Source organism: Mercenaria mercenaria, chromosome 5 (genome assembly GCF_021730395.1).
Source record: "Mercenaria mercenaria strain notata chromosome 5, MADL_Memer_1, whole genome shotgun sequence".
NCBI lineage: Eukaryota > Metazoa > Mollusca > Bivalvia > Venerida > Veneridae > Mercenaria > Mercenaria mercenaria.
In genome coordinates, this window is record NC_069365.1 from 71,241,114 (window position 1) to 71,257,740 (window position 16,627).

Here is a 16,627-nt window from a genome sequence, read left to right on the forward strand (position 1 = left end):
CCTGACCAGACTGCGCGGATGCGCAGGCTGGTCTGGATCCATAATGGTCGCAAAGCCACTATGTTGGTTTTCTCATGGCGCGGCTCATTTGCCTATGGACTTACTATTACAGTTATTATCCTATCACATTTATACAACATCCTTTTCGTGCGTGTTCAAGTTCAAAAGTACTTCACATATAGTACACATTCAAAATAATACGAATTAATACAAATGTAAGAAATTTTATTTGTAAAACACATACGCTCCCATGATGACCTGTTGGAGGCAACTGGGAATGTAGTGATGTATGATGTAACCTTAATCATTGACCTGATGACCTTGTACACAACACCAAAACACCATCTACGGACTACAGGCAATAATTCAAGGAAGTTTAATGGTTATAGGCACAAGCGTTTCAAAGTAGTTGATAAAAAACCATTGACCTCAGTGACATTTTGACCTTGACCTTTGAGGTATTGACTCTCAAAAACTAAGGATTCTCTCCAGGCCAGTGGTCACAGGCAGTTACTGTTTAGATTTTAACGGCCGTACGCCCAAAAAGTATCCTAGATAGAGACTGGAAACCGTTTTCAGTTGAACTTAACCTTTAACCTATTAATTCCTAAAACAGCAGCGTTCATCCGTTGACCACAGGCAAACATTATTTTAAGTTAATAAGCAGTAGGCAAAAGCGTTCTTTACTTAATATGCGGGAAGTGTTTCGTCTCAAAGTCAGTTCTGGCTACTATATCTAAATGGCGCTACTTTTGCTATCCATAGGCTGCGTCCATTAGCAGTATATAAATATCTCTGAAGTGTATAAATATCACTACTTCTTTGGCCTACTGACCCCCCAAAAACAATATTGGTCATCTACTGACGACAGGCAATCACCATACGAAGATTGAAGTCGGTAGTTCAACAGATTCTGAAGTTATTGATTGACAGTAACGATGTAACTGTGACCTTGACCTTTTGCGTTCTGACTTCCAAAACTTGAGTTCTTGAGCAGAAATCATTTTCAACTAGAGGATACTGCGATCCTGACTTGGCAAACTGACTCCTACATCTACTACTGCAGGCAATCGCCCTATGGCTTTTGAAGACTGTATAACAAAGCACTCTGTAGCTATTGGGACCCGCTTTCAGTTTTAAGGTCCTTGGCCTTTCACTTACAGAACCTCCCCCCCCCCCCCCCCCCCCCCCCACCCCCCTTTCCCCAATTACACACACACACTAAACAATAGAAATCATCTGCTAACCACAGGCAATCATGTTATAAAGTTTGATCACTAAATTCTGAAACGTTCTCTAATAACTTACCGACCGACCCCAACGGTGATCTTCTTTGAAACGGGGAATTGGGGAGGGGTGAGGGGGTTGAGTGGGTGAAATACAGACATGAACTAAACAAGACAATCGGAGTCAAATATAAAAAGCTAAAAGACGAGATGAACTGATTAAAAGGAAACGGGTTTTAACTTTGGCAGGCCGTTTACTTATTTATTCAGGATTTTTTAGAAACGACTGAGATAAAGTACTAGTGTACGATAATGGGATCAGTCACAACTTGACTTATAGCTAAATTTACTGTAATGACATGGTATTAACTTTCACAGATAGCTCTTTAATTAAGGAATCTTCTTAGCAAAAGTGATTTCTTTCTAGCTTAAAGATATATCTGAATTAACATTTAGGAGATATCATGTTACGTGTGAGTGCTTGCTTTTATAGCTATAGAAGACATGGGAGCAAGATATTTCTGGGCTTGATTAAGTGTGACGTTATTGGCAATCATCGGTAGTTCTGTATTTTATATGTCTGTGGCTTGTAAACTTTGCTGTTAATTCGGCGAAACGACGACAAATGTTGAATTATTGTCACACAAGTGGACGAGACAGGGCATAAAATTGTCTCCGGATATAAGACGGAACAAGTTAATAGTGCGGCTGCTGAACAAAAAGTAGAGAGAATTTATGAGGACGACAGTACACGGGATGAACAGTTTCTAAATCGTGAGTTTTATAAATGTAATAAAAGTGGACGGAGAAATAAAATATAAAGGTATAAATGCTAGAAAGTTATGTCGCGTTTCAATTCCAAATAAGACATATTCACGTTTGTTTCTTGGGGCTCTTTATATCTGGTACCAAGTATGTACGTGTAAAAGTTATGCAGATCTGTTTGATTGTACTATCTGGTCACGTGATTCAAGATACTAGTAATAATTTTATTCTTCATAAGCGTCATATGCATTTGTAAGTTTTTACATTTTTAAAATTTATTTGTTTCGATTTGAATTTACCCTTCTGATTGGTGTTTTCTCATACAGCTTTTATTCAAATTGCAATCTTGACCAAATTTTTGTAAGATTTTTAATCAAACTCTCAGATTGTTTATATTATCATATTTTGTAATTAAATTTAGCCATTTACTTAGAATGATCAAATGTATCTTTATAATTAAAAAAGTTATTTTAGGAAAAAAACATTACAGAATTGATTTATCAGACAAATACCACCATTTGGAACTAGAACATAATTTTCTCGGAGGAACCCGCCAAATCAGAAATTTTCTAGCTTATGACTGAATGCGATCAGCCTTGCAGCTGAAGACAGTGCTTAAACAAGGTTATACAAGGAAGTGATGTATGTTCCCTTATGTAAAATGATCTTACACATGGTGTGACATGACTCCTTTTGAATCGCGTTGCCAAATGAGAATCAGTACTGCACTAACTTTAGGAAAGATTACATTTTTTGCATTGTATATTCTTTGTCATTGCCATTTTAAACGAATTCTTGAAATTCTTGTACTTGCAAAGTCACTATTAAGGAAACATTAAGCACAAAATGGAATATAATTCAAATAGAGGTGTCATTCTTGTGAAATACATTCCATTTTATTGTTACGTATCTATATTCCAAATTTCACTGAAATGTCTCCCCTACCTTTTAGGTTATACTCTGATCGAGGAAAAGGGGATGGGGTATTCAACAATAGTTCATGTGTCAAATGGCGTCAGTCTTTATAATCATTCTTTGGACAAGGAAACTAAATGTAAATGTAGTGAGATGATTGAAAAGTATTCAACACAGAGTTATGGTTCTTGTGCACTCCTCCCCTAATTTAGTACGCAGTGGAATAAATTTCAGCCCTATGAAAGACTTAATTTCATAACGGTAGTTAATATAAAAAATCAAAGCGCTCAAAGCGCTGATGGTGGCTGCTAATCAATGTTTAAAATATTACAAAGAAAGTGACAACTGAGGAATTGTTAATATAAACTATAAGAACTTTTTTTTTTTGCATTTTTTTTAATATTAGGCTTTGGTTTCAAAATTAATCCTTTTTCACTGCCAGTCATTGTTTACTTACACACTGATTCAGTCTTTAACGAATAGTTTTGATTATTTGTGAGGAAAACGACAACATAAATTACATCGAAAAAATGTTTTACTACGAATAAATAATATAAGCTTTTTCTCCAAATCATTCAGCTTTTAAGATTTCCTTTTAAAGCTTTGGGGCAGTGTCTGTCATGAATTATTATACACACTGATTTAGTCCGTATCAGATAGCGGTGGTTTTCATGAGACTTTTGTGAAAGAAAACAACACAAACATGCACCACAGATGCACCTCAGAATGTCAGTTCTGCAGCTAGTGTATTTTAGAGGTGCATTAATTATCACTCCTTGGCAAAAATGCTGGACATTAAGTCAGACAAACTTACAACTTTAGTCAGACCGAGAAAAAAGTCGAAAATATGTAACTGGCGAAACGAAACCGTTTTACTTTTTATACATATATTTGTATCCAGATATATTGAGACGCACCATGAGAAAACCAGCATAGTGCGTTAGCGAACAGCAAGGATTCTGACCAGAGTGGTGTATGGATCCGCAGTTTGATTTCGCCAATTACTGCATGTTATATACTGCATGTTATATAATAAAATTTTACATTTCATTTGTATAGAAACAAATAACCCCTTTGTCATATTTTTTTTTTAATTTACAAATTCATCAATTTAACTAAACAACATTTGATGCAAAACAATGTGACATTTATTGTTCCTTCTCTTGAGAAAGAACTCTTTAATTTGGTAAGTTATACTTGACTGAGCGGCTGACCTAGAAACCTGATATAATATTACAACAGAAAGCTGATGTAATATTTCAAGCTGTTCAATGAAACTCCTTGACCTTTGTTCTAGTGTTATTGTGTATATTTCTGTAAAATCAATCAACCTTGGAATACTAACAGGATTGACCAGGTCAAGGTCTTATTGCCGAATTTACTCAACTGAAAGTGGTAACGGATTTACTTTGTTGTTGGATTTAACAATTTATGTTAAATAACTAGCGTAAATACTTACTTGACATTTTTTGGCAGTATAAAACAAGATAGTTCTTTTTCAAAATTTTAGATTATTTTTTTGTATTTTGGTACAGAAATAAACGCACCCTTGGTGCAAAATGTAGTGCCCCAGGGGCGCTACTTAACATGTGTAGTCGACGAAAGGCACCATCTGTAATGGATGGAACAACTTATTTCCAGCCAAGCCCACGGCAGGCGTCATATTTATCTCCCCAGCAGCCAGTTTAGACCGATACTGTTGGAAACAGTACCAAGTAAAGTAAATCACACAGCACTGAACACTAGTAGGGTTATTAGCAACAAGCGACAATCGATCCGGGTGCGGGAATCGAAGCCGGATCGCTGTCGTTGCAGTCAAAACTGCTAACCAATGCGCCACTGATTCCTTGATTAAACATGGTGGGGCGGGGGGGGGGGGGGGGGAGGATGGATACGGAATGTCAATAAGGTAGAATGGTCTTGTCCTTGTGTCTGATCCTGGGGTTCTACACACTGATGACCAACAGACATTGCAACCAAAATTTTACAAGATGATCATTATATATTTATATAAATATGCCCTAGAAGGAACTTTTGCTATGCTTTAACTTGTTATATCAGTATTATTTCAATCAAATCTAGACATCAGATCTATATATAGAACAATGGAATCTGAGATGATGATTATATTACACAAATGAACAAATGCAACTGAACACAAGATTTATCATAAAAATAATCATTACACATATGTATGTATGTAGATAAAGCGCTGTGTACTGTCAAGGTGTGTGAAGTGATGTACCTATTAAATAAACTAAACTGATCTCGAAACAACCAGAAGATTGACAAGAAGGAAAAATATCTAAAATGAATATTCAAAACATGTTTAGGTCACAAAATGAATTTGTTAAGAAAACCAGAGCAAATAGAGTTCTTAAAAAATTCGCAAATACATCCACTGTGACAGTAATACAAAATAAACATATAACTAAATTTGAAGATCAGCCTTATATTAAACGCAGTCTTCTCGTTGGTCAATTTCAAAACAGACTTCAAAATGAACCAGTGAGGTGCTTGCACATGCAGACTGGTCTCCAAACTTAATTTTATTACCTTTAACCCATGACTTAATGCAACCACAGAAAAAAGTAAGTATTATACTTTGTACCAAATGCAGACTGGTCTCCAAACTTAATTTTATAACCTTTAACCCATGACTTAATGCAACCACAGAAAAAAAGTAAGTATTAAACTTTGTACCCCACTTCACTCAGGCTGTTTAAACCTTACCCTGCTAAATTTCTGTAATGAACTTGTCCATCTTCCATTTTGCGCAGTACAATTAACTTTTAAAAAGGATGCTTAATACCAAAAAGATACTGAATGCATATATTGACGCCATTTTTAAAAGCTTCTACACTGACAGTTTTAAAAGCTTCAACACTACAATTAGCCATTTTCGTTCACGCTGAGCCATCAAGGCAACATTGTGCGGCATTTTATCACTTTCAAAGTTCGTTTCAAACGCCTCAATTTGGTTGTTCAAGTCATCTTCATAGAATGTTGAAACCGTGCCAAACTCTGACTTTGTAACGCACTTCAATAGTAGCTGCTCATCCTGCAGCTGCAGATTGAAATCGTCGTTGTCATAGGGGTCTTTTAATGAACTGACATTTACGTCTATCGCCTCGAAATGTATCTGTCTAAAATACAATTCCAAAGACGAGTGATACTCCGTCTTGGCCTCTCCCGTTTCAAACCGAGCTGGCAGTTCGCTTTTTCTAGGTATTTCTAGGTCATCTACAGCTTCAAGTTCAGCTATTATTTTAACTTTCACCAGAATAAGTCAAAAGTGTCATCGGTTCTCAGAGACGAAAGGGTTTACTGGTTTTCATAGCCACTGATTTTGATTCTGCCGCGGTCATATCATACCATTGTTATTTATTTAAAACGTGCATATCCTTTTTAGCTTAAAGTGGCATTTCAAATATTTAAAGTGAAACTGTCTTTCTTATCAGAATGGACTCTGGTTGAGATAATGACTAATACACGCAATAAATGTCTAGAAGTTAGTCGAATAGCTTACATACGTAGCTTTTACACAAACGTGACAAACAAACAGACGGACGGACAAACGAATAAACAAACGGACAATCTGGACATTATATGCACCCATATCGTCCACCAGACGCCGGAATAAAATAAATTAGATATGCGTTCCCAATATTTCATCTACGTCATGTTAATATGTATAACGTTGAATACATCGATCCTATATCGTAAGGGAGCGGACCTTTGGTCTAGTATTCTTTCCTGCGGCTGCAAAACTAGGGGACACCGGATTCATCTCAAGCTCCTTATCTGATCTTTCACGTATCGTTCTCATTACTCATTTCATGGTCATTTGGATAATACTTTAAACAAAAATCTCTTCTCCATATAACCTCGAAAAGACGTTGTTAAAAGGGAAGTAAAATTACACAAGCCACAAATCCTTTTTATCATTACATGGCGGCTCTGTCTCATCGATTTTTCATACAGTGTTGTCGTTCTTCATTTTTCGTTCCAGAAGTATACACCTCCGTCAACGTCCAACACCGATTTTTTTAACGATCTTGAAGAAAAAGTAAAACTTTAAAAACCCGACTTAATGTTGTATGTACAGTCGTGCTAATGAATTTTATATTTTTTTTTCTCAATGAATTTATGAAACTGTTGATGAGGTGGTTCCGAAGAATCACATATCATGGTGGAATGGCCTCATGGAGTCATATAATAAAAATTTGAATGGATTGTTTTAATAACTGATCGATTTAAAGCTGGGTAAATCAATATCAAAGACGAGCAATCAGATGGATATACAAAAACTCTATTCCACATAATATGAAAGTATCTCAAATATGCAAAATTCTTCGGTCTCCTGGGATTTTCGAAATACGTTGGGACAAGAATAGCGACGGACAATTTTGTTATTGCATCAGTTCGTCTATTCTCTAAAGATCTTAAACCTAAAGAATTTTGCATATTTGAAATACTTTCATATTATTAGCACGACTGTACATAAAAAGGAAAAATACACATTTTTATTGTGCTGCAGATCAGTAACACCATTACTAGACCTTTGTATGCTACACAATGGTATTATTTGGAAACGTGCCATTAAAATAGTTAATAATTTTTTATAAATATGAAAAATATCCCGCTCGCTTCATGACAAATGTGCCCGCCTCTCAAAAATTCAAATTTGGGTAAAAAATCCAAAAAAAAAATCGCTCGCTCACTCCATATTTTTGAAATGTTTTCGAAGAACTATCAATCAATTCCTAAAACAATTTATCTAACATGTTTAAGGTGAATCAAATCTTGCATGTACTAATTCATGGAATCTTAGCCACTTCTTAGCTACAGAAGACCATAAATGTCATGTCTGCTATAAATAAAGCAGAAATAACTGGAAACAAATGTTTCTGTGCTACTCAACATGGTGTAATCAAGACCTACCAATTTTGTACTTTTCATAATTTTTATTATGAAACTATTTTCAATGCAGCAACAATCTGACACTTTCTAACAGATGAAGTGTAATGAAATAGCAATGGTATAAAAGAATCTTACATCGAATACAACATTAAATGATGCACCAATTAAACACTGTAATTTTGTACTGATTGGTAAATTAAAATGATGGCATATCGAGCGAAATCGGTGACAGTTGAGTCCACCTGAGTTCAAAGGTTTACGTAACACTAAACAAATTTTTTGTCAAAAGTGAGGTTTTTATCTATAAATAAAATAGACATAGAATGCAACTGTCCAGAAAAAGGAATTGCTCAGAGCAGAAAAATTAAAATTCATTTAGTTGTTGACCGTGCAAACGCAATTACTTTGTGATACACACCCAAAAATATACGTTTATTTACATACAAGCGAATATGTATCTCGCTCACATTTCGCAGAGACAATTAAACCATCTTTGTTTGGCATTCTGTTTAGCTCGTACTCAAATTCTGGGTCTTTTTCTAATAGTATCTTTACACACTCTGAAACCATTATACGAGCCAATGGGTCTTCGAAATTCTCGTCGCCTCCTATTGCATTTTCGTTTACGTTTCCCAAGACATGAAACACAGTGTTTCCCTTTCTGTCGATCATACGAATATTTACATTAGAACAGCACAATAGTCTGACAATTTTTGGATTCAGGTTTGACGACGCTGCATGTAATGGTGTATATCCATTTCGTTCAGGTATATTAACATCTGCTATATCTACAAGAAGCTCGACAAACGTTGGTTTGTTGTAGTAGGTTGCCAGGTATAGAGGTGTCCTACCACATATATCTTGTATATTTGGATCTATTTCAAACTCCTTGAGGACCTTGAGTAATATCTCGTCTTCTTTCCATACAGCGTAATGGTAGAGCGTCAGATTTTTTATTTTGTTTCCACGTAATACTGTGTTGAATGGTCTAACTGCAAGAGTCTTATCTTCTTTTAGCAGAAGTCGGAGAATTTCAGTATGACCGCAAATAGCTGCTGTATGAATAGGATATTTCCCACGATGATCTGTAGTGTATACAGAGGCTCCAACATTCAAAAGTAATTTTACAATATCGAGGCATCCCATGTCGACTGCTTTGTGCAGAGGTGTGCGTTTAAATTTTCCGCTTTTAGCATCCAAGTTACATCCCTTTTCAGTCAAAGCCTCACATATATCAACACATTTGCATATAACAGCCTTATCAATTGCGGAGAGACCGTCCTCATTTGCGTAATTAATATCTACACCACTTTGAAGCAAACAGGTAACAGTGTCTAGGGAATGTCTCTTGGTCGCCGTGATCAATGGGGAATTTCGTTTCTGTATATGACTTTTGGTTGCTTTGCGTTGCCGAAAATGAAGTAATAGGAGTTTCAAGATTTTGATATTTTCGTTGACAGTCGCAATCTGCAATGCATCTTCATTCACGCCCACATCTGCTTCTATGAGTTGCCGAACCATCGCTTCATTATTATCGCGTGTTGCAAACAGTAATGCAATGTATTTTTCTCTGTCTGTCAGCATATCATGTTCAATACATTCAGTGATCATTTGTTCATTTTTCTTTGCAAGAAGGAATGTAGGAATACACATACCCAGTTCTCCATATTCGAACTGAATACAGTAAGGATTGCGAAAATGTTCATAGACTTCTAAAATTGGCGTGTTTACGATGTCGTTTTCATTTGCAGGATCAATGTACTCTTGAACAAACGTTGCATTGCCGAAGGCCTCGTGTTCAAGAACTGATATATCTGGGATTGACTGTGAAATGCGTGTGTTTTCAATTCCTTTGCTGTTGATTCTAAATTCTTTTAGCGTGACATCTAGTACTGCAAACGACTCATTCTTCTCAAAAAGTAAGTGATTCAATTTCTTGCTGAGAACAGAGTATCTTCTATCATCCACAATAATGCAATCTGTGGTGGCAGTTGTGCTTGTCTTGACATACCTCATAACGAAACTTTTTGATCCGTATTTAATTGCTAAATTTGGATATTCTTTGCCAATTTCAAGTCCGACAACATCTCCAATCACGTTGTGACTGAATGTGTATTCGTCTTTCCTATCCGTAAGACTTAGTAAGCCATCTTTGTGGTGCTTAAGCGTTTTTCTCAGTGTCCTTGATTTCTCATGCAGTGGATAACCCAATTCTGCGGCTACGTCCGAAAGCGAGGTAATATTTGTCTTCTCGAGATCAAACTTTGACAACTTTCTAGATGGTTTCGTCCATATAAGTATGAGTATCATGTATTCGTTTTCATTTTGTGAAAGTTCAGCAATGCACTTACGGAAAAATTCAAATGGCGCTGCAAAAAACTGTGGACCTTTTGTAAACAGTGTGTCATTTGTTGCAAACATGACGGCACATTCAGGAAACCCTATTTTACACTCGTTACTGTTCCAACCTGAAATACACAAATTCAGACTAGCATCAGAATACTCTCGTTTGTTCTTTTCTAAACGAAGCCTTAGTATATGCGTTTTCTCATCCTCGGAAATGTCTGAAGAGTTGAGAATCGTGACATTCTCCTCTTTGAATAGATTTAAATTATGACGATCATTCGCTTCATTTAAAATATTCTGACGTGTTGTTATTACAACATACAGTTGCAGTGAATGTGCTGCAGATTCCAAATCGTTTAAATGATGCTTCCAGTGATTCGCCTTATATTCATCGAATGCGTCAGATCCGAATATGTCGTCAATGAAAACCCCTTTCCAGTGTTTGATATTTAATTGTTCCCAGTCTTGTGGGGTTGATAGTTTGATGATTTTCTCCGAAGGGCATGCCTCGATAAGCATTTGTGATGCCACTGTGGTTTTTCCTTCACCAGAGTAGCCGCTTAAGATAGTGATCCCAGGTTTAAATCTTTCCCAAGCTTTTTTATACGTCGCAGTTCTCACAAACAGGTCTTGGTTTTCTTTCGTCTGGTTGAAATGGTGCTCTGAAACAGCTAAAACGTAATTGAACAATTTATTTTTGCTCTTCGTTTGGCACTCACTCAGTCGTCGTTAGAAACGACTAAAAACTGTAAAGATCTAAGAAAGAAATAATTAAATCTAAATAGTTGTTTCTGTAAAGTTCAAATACAAAAAGGAGCAGCAACATATTTTACTTTGGGGGTAGCTACTTATAACAGCGTTTTGAGACTTCAGCATTAAAAACTAAACTGTAATCCGTATATTATGAAATTTGTAAAATAATGTTTACATTGAAGTGTTGTTTTTTGGGGGGGTTTATTTGGGGTTTTTTGTTGTTGATGATCTAATTTCTCGATTGCATTTCTTCATATTTGATGATAGCATTCATACCTTTAAGTGATTCCACTCTTGGTGAGAAAGTTTGTTGAATTCCCTGAACATTCACTGAAACAAAATTAATATAATTAAAGCTTTCGTTAAAATTCAGTATGGCTTATAGCTAACACATATGTCTTTCGGAAATTAGTTTTGATGAGCGATTAAGACGAGAAAACACTGAATTGCTTTCAAACAGCAACACCCGCATAGCTGTAAAGACCTCGGCTTTAACAATTTTCAAGAACACTGCATTACATGTAACTCCTAACTAAAAATATTTATTTAAAGGGTTTGGTTCTTTCAATGAAAAAAATGTTTTTTAGGATCGACAGTTAATAGAGAAGGTATTTTCATCCTATTACCCTCATATACAGCATCGACTATTGATCGCAAACTGCAAATCGTGATATAAACTCTATTTGTTTTACTCCGTTGATTTAAAGAATTTAAACGTCAGAAATAATACGTAACAAGTTTATGTTTATTGGTATTAAGGTATAACCCACCTAATGGTAAATATTTCAAATGTTCAAAACAATGTTATAGCAATATACTGTATCCAGTGCCAAATTTAAACAATTTTTACCGTGCCGTTTTTCATAAATTTTGTACAATTCATGATATTTCCTCAAGCTCAAGTAGAGAAAATTTCGACGTGATGGCCACTGTCCAAAGCGTTTGCAGAGAATTCATTATGCAATTAATCTTGATAAAAAAGGTCAAACTATCGGTAAACAATTACAAAACACAAAACAAAACTGTGAATAAAACTTTTTTGCTAGGATGCCTCAAGTAAAAGGATTTAATGAGACAGAATTCTGACTCTATCATTGAAAAATTAACGTTGAGTCCTGTTGGACTGTTTAAAATTTTGCACACTTTATGTATAGGTTAATATATGAGAGAGCGGTATCTTTGAGTGATAATGGCCCTGGCAAGATGATAATAGCCCGAGGGCTATTATCTTCTTCTAGGGCCATTATCACTCAAAGGCACCGCTCTCCCATGTATTTCCCTGTTTATTACATGTTTACCTATAATATAGTTAGAAAAGTTTAGTGTGTCATTTGTATGAGTAGTGGCATCTAGTGGCATAATGATTTTCAGCATTTCAATTTCTGTAGTAAAATATGTAGGGCCTATAAGATACTATATGCTGTATAAAATCAAATGCCTTGATAGTTGTACTTTGTTGCTTATAGCATAATTGAAAATAAGTTATATCATGGATATACGACGTTACGCTCAATATAATAAAACTAGAAACTGAAATATTCTCTCTTTTTACCTCCATGAAACGTCAAGACGTCATTTTTGTTTACGGACGTTAATTTCCCGCGCTAACGCCAGGGCCATTATCGATAATGGCTCCGGGGCTTATTATGATAAAGTGATAAAGCATAACGCAATGCAGTAATGGGAGAATTTTAAGCACAAAATTATTACTATTTATAGGTACTCATGTAATAATCAAAAATAACATTGTGGCAGAAGTAAAACCTACCTAAATTTCTTCCACAATGTGTAATCTAAAGAGTAAACGTAAAATAGAGAACTTTTACCGCATGTAACTCAATATTTTTAAAGATATCTAACTCTGTCCCCTTCTGTTCCAGAGTTAAATTCACTTTGTACAGCAAGAAATCACTTATCAAATGAAAATATTTCACTTTGTACAATAAATCAATAATAAGTCTTGAAGAAAGGTAAAAACTTAAAAGAAAAAAAGGAATATAAGGGGGGAAAATTTGGTCCCAGTGAGCGGATGTTTCTAAATTGATTTTTGTACTTGTAGCATGTGCATGTGTATAGCTTAATTTTGAAAGTAATCAACAATTACATATAATCATTGGATGAATTGTGCTGAACATTAACACTTAATCATGTTTGATCATCGACATACCACGTATTTCAGTAACTTCTTTCGCAATTGTTCTTGACCTACAACTCTCATCTTGTAACATCTGATTTATTTCTCCTAGTTCTGCCATCACGACTTTTTCCATTTCTTCCCAGTCTTTAAGTTCCTGATCATACCGCTCTTGTGATTCTTCATCGACAGTGCCAGTTTTAAAATCATTTAACTGTGTTTGAAGATTTGGATTGCCAGTTTGACAATTACCATTTAATCTTAACAGAACCTATGTAAAATCAAATGAAATTGCATGGTAAACATTGGTTTGAAGGGGAGTACTAATTAAACCTTGCGTTTAAATCCATGGACTTAAAGACAAAGTAAAAAAAAACAGTAAAATACAGTTTTATGAGCATGTTCTTTTCGTTACACTGAAAACAATATTTTGTAAAATGAAACCATTTAAATGGACATCAGACCAAACTACCCCTTAGGAATTATTTTTACAAATGAAAAAAACTGAACGAATAAAATTTAAATATGATAAAAATGGAGAATTATATGCATGCCTAAATAAATGGAATAATTTGTGAGGAAAATGAACAGTAATAAAGACGTTTGCTCCCTCTAAAATTATTTTCCCTTAACAAAGTTAGAAAACCCATCAGATAACTATTTCTCATAACTAACGAGACTATTCACTTCTTTGGGATGGAAAACCAGACAAAACTTCTCGAAAAACAATTACAAAAGATTATATGGATAGTGGTTTGAAAAAATAATTGATGTCATGCAACAAAAGGTAGCTGGGTGAAACGAATTTTAAACTCAGACAGTAAAGGAACTTGGGAAACGTTTTAATTAAAGGGAGTAATGGTAAGTGAAAACATAGGAGAAGCTTACTATCTTATTCATAAATCATACTGTTGAAAAAAAAAAAGAACTAACAAACTGTTGTACAAATAAAAGTAATAAAATCGTAACACAAAGTAATACTGTCATGTTCCTTTTATGATAAGATATTTCCATGCTATGACCTAAGATCAAAAGTCATAACAGCAGGGCCTATTAATGGCAAAACATCCTGAACATCCTGAGATTCTTATCAGCTGCTATAGATTGGCCTAAGAATAGGCAGTCTCCAGGATTCACCATTTTTATACAGATCCTATGTCTTGAGACTAAAAGGGTCACATTTATTCAAACTTAAAGTAGACTAAGGAGTTATCTCCTATTAACTAAACATAGGGTCTGATGTTTTAATAGGAAGCTGTTTAAGGGGAGGTAGAACAGCAATGATTTTTATTGACAAACTTTCCTGTATTTCTTAATAACAAAATATTACCAGTTTGGACATTTAACATTTGATGGATTGTTACATAAACATTCTTTGGATATTATAAATTCAGTTTGGATTCTATGTGAAATTTGAAACACTGATTGGATTTAAATTTGACCAGGACAGAATTTGGATATTTTTGTATATTATAATTGGATTTTACGGCTAGTTAACTTTTTCAAGGTATTTGAAGTGCTACTTATTAAAATAAACTTATAATCTCTAACAGAAAATTAAAAGCACAATGGACCTTATATAGTATTTTGATTGTCATAACTAGTATAACTGCATGAAATAGTGTACGTCTTGAATTATTATGAAAATTCTTTGATTATATCGTATTTAAATGAAAAAAACTTAAGTGCACATTAATAGATTTGTTCACGTTTCTGTTCTATGATACTTCAGTTGGTTAACAAGTAAAACGAAAATTTACCGTTTCAATTTCGCTCCATTTTGCCTTAAAATACTGTTGTGAAACGGCGACAGATTCTCTATGTGAAAGCTGAAATATAACCATTCGAAAACATTTAGTGATATGAAGGCCTCATGACAAATATTTCTCTGTTACTAATTACTCCGTACACGATATCTCTGTATACATAGTTACGAAACGCGAGATACAACCAAATATAACTTTGAAAAACTCTGTTGAAAATTTAATTTATTTATAATTAAAAGATTACCTCATTTCGGAAATATCTCATTCTGACAATATCTGCTTCCACGGACATGTCATTCTGGGCTGGTTGTGTAAACCAAATAGGATCTTTCCTTTTTTTCAACCCACATGTACTTTGAAGCAAACATACAAGTAGCGTCATGTCTAAGTCTGAAGATGATGCTGACGTTGGATTTCCGGGTGTTTGGAAAAGTTTCGCATATTGCGCTTGCGTTATGATACGTGCAGTCTTAAGCTGAGAGATGATTGTATGGCTGTTGCTTAGATGAACAGTTAAAGGTACACCGGTTAGTTGGTCGAAGACGCTACGAATGACTTCCGTTCCACCATCAATTAGGAGGGCTTGAAGGCGGTAAGTATACACACGTTTTAGGGTATTGGCTTGTCCAGATGCCATCCTGAAAAATTTATAGTTGCCAATTGCGATCATCTAAAATTATAACTCTAATAAAGGAAATTACTTTGGAATAATCATATATCTATTATTTTGTAAAACGTAGCTTTAAAAAATCTTGAACTGTATTACAAGCATAAATTATACATGTATTTTAAAATCGAAAGAGGAAGAAGACAGTTTCGTAATTTAATCGACATTGGCATCCAGTATCAAATGGTTACATTCGAAATTGTTTCTAAAAAATATGACAATTGGATAGTTTAAGATAAAGTTTAACATACATGTGAAATATATTACAAAAATGTCGTTTACAACACCTGATTAAAACACGGTAACCTCACGGTGAAACATAACAGCGTACTGCGCATGCTTTAGTGATAAGAGAAATAATATTTACCGGTTGTGGTGTTAAAATTATAACCATGTGTTTTTAATAAAAACCAGGCAAACTTTTTGTGCCTAATGTTTATTTCTTTTTCTATTAAAATATGCAGTTTGGAATTACAGAAAAATATGGATGGAAATGATACAAATAACAATTTTGAAGACCATTCTTTCAATGTAGGATATTCAAATTTTAAAGCTGCAAACATGTAATACCGTAATATACCTGCTATATAAAGATAATATAAAATATCGCTTCATCAGAGATATACCCAACCCGTTTATGTGTTATGACTGCAATATGGGCAATGAATCGGTCTTGTTCAGCTGAAACTAAGTTTCGAAAAAGGAAACGACCGCTGAAAATAATATAGCCGAGATGAGAGAGCCCTTAGTCAAACACAGAGAAACGGGTTGCATCATACTACGGTATATCTTTTCACATTTTGCAGACCATACTAGGACAGAGTACAATCCACTGAGGACATTCCACTGTTCGACTGAAAAGCTTCTTGACACCTGTAACAACGTTCGCTTTAAGGATAACATGGTGTAATAGCCATATTTCATATCTTGTAATTGGATGGTAATATTTACATGAAATTTGGTCACTTTAAAGACATTCAAAATTAAAAACTTTTCACTGAAAGATTTTTCAAATTTTATCATTTTTAAGGGAGATAATCGGTATTGAAGTTAACATTGATGCCTATGGGAAATATATAATTTCTTTGATTATGAGAATCTGAACATGAGTTTCGAGAAAATTTTGCAATAG

At 34.7% G+C, this 16,627-nt stretch overlaps 1 protein-coding gene across 3 annotated transcripts; it reads right to left on the reverse strand.

Annotated features, from left to right (window-relative positions):
* Positions 1-7,367: 7,367 nt before the first annotated feature.
* LOC123557574 (uncharacterized) lies at positions 7,368-15,829 on the reverse strand. Of its 3 annotated transcripts, XM_053543881.1 has the most exons (7): positions 15,747-15,822; positions 15,073-15,466; positions 14,823-14,891; positions 13,164-13,333; positions 13,096-13,121; positions 11,205-11,258; positions 7,368-10,846 (listed from the first exon to the last, which is right to left on the reverse strand). In XM_053543881.1, coding segments are annotated over exons 1-7 (3,300 nt in total). In that variant the 5' UTR covers positions 15,749-15,822; the 3' UTR covers positions 7,368-8,261. The 3 variants fall into 3 exon arrangements, with proteins under 3 accessions (XP_053399856.1, XP_045205035.2, XP_045205036.2); XM_045349100.2 differs by having other exon boundaries at positions 7,370-10,846; positions 13,096-13,333; XM_045349101.2 differs by having other exon boundaries at positions 7,371-10,846; positions 13,096-13,333; positions 15,783-15,829.
* Positions 15,830-16,627: the final 798 nt, after the last annotated feature.

Excerpts from the sequence above, each read along its gene's own strand:
- LOC123557574 (XM_045349100.2), bottom strand. Across the intron at positions 13,334-14,822 it reads AATGGAGCGAAATTGAAACG|GTTCTGTTAAGATTAAATGG; the intron begins GTAAATTTTCGT and ends GATTTTACATAG. Across the intron at positions 10,847-11,204 it reads AAGAGTGGAATCACTTAAAG|CTGTTTCAGAGCACCATTTC; the intron begins GTATGAATGCTA and ends ATTACGTTTTAG.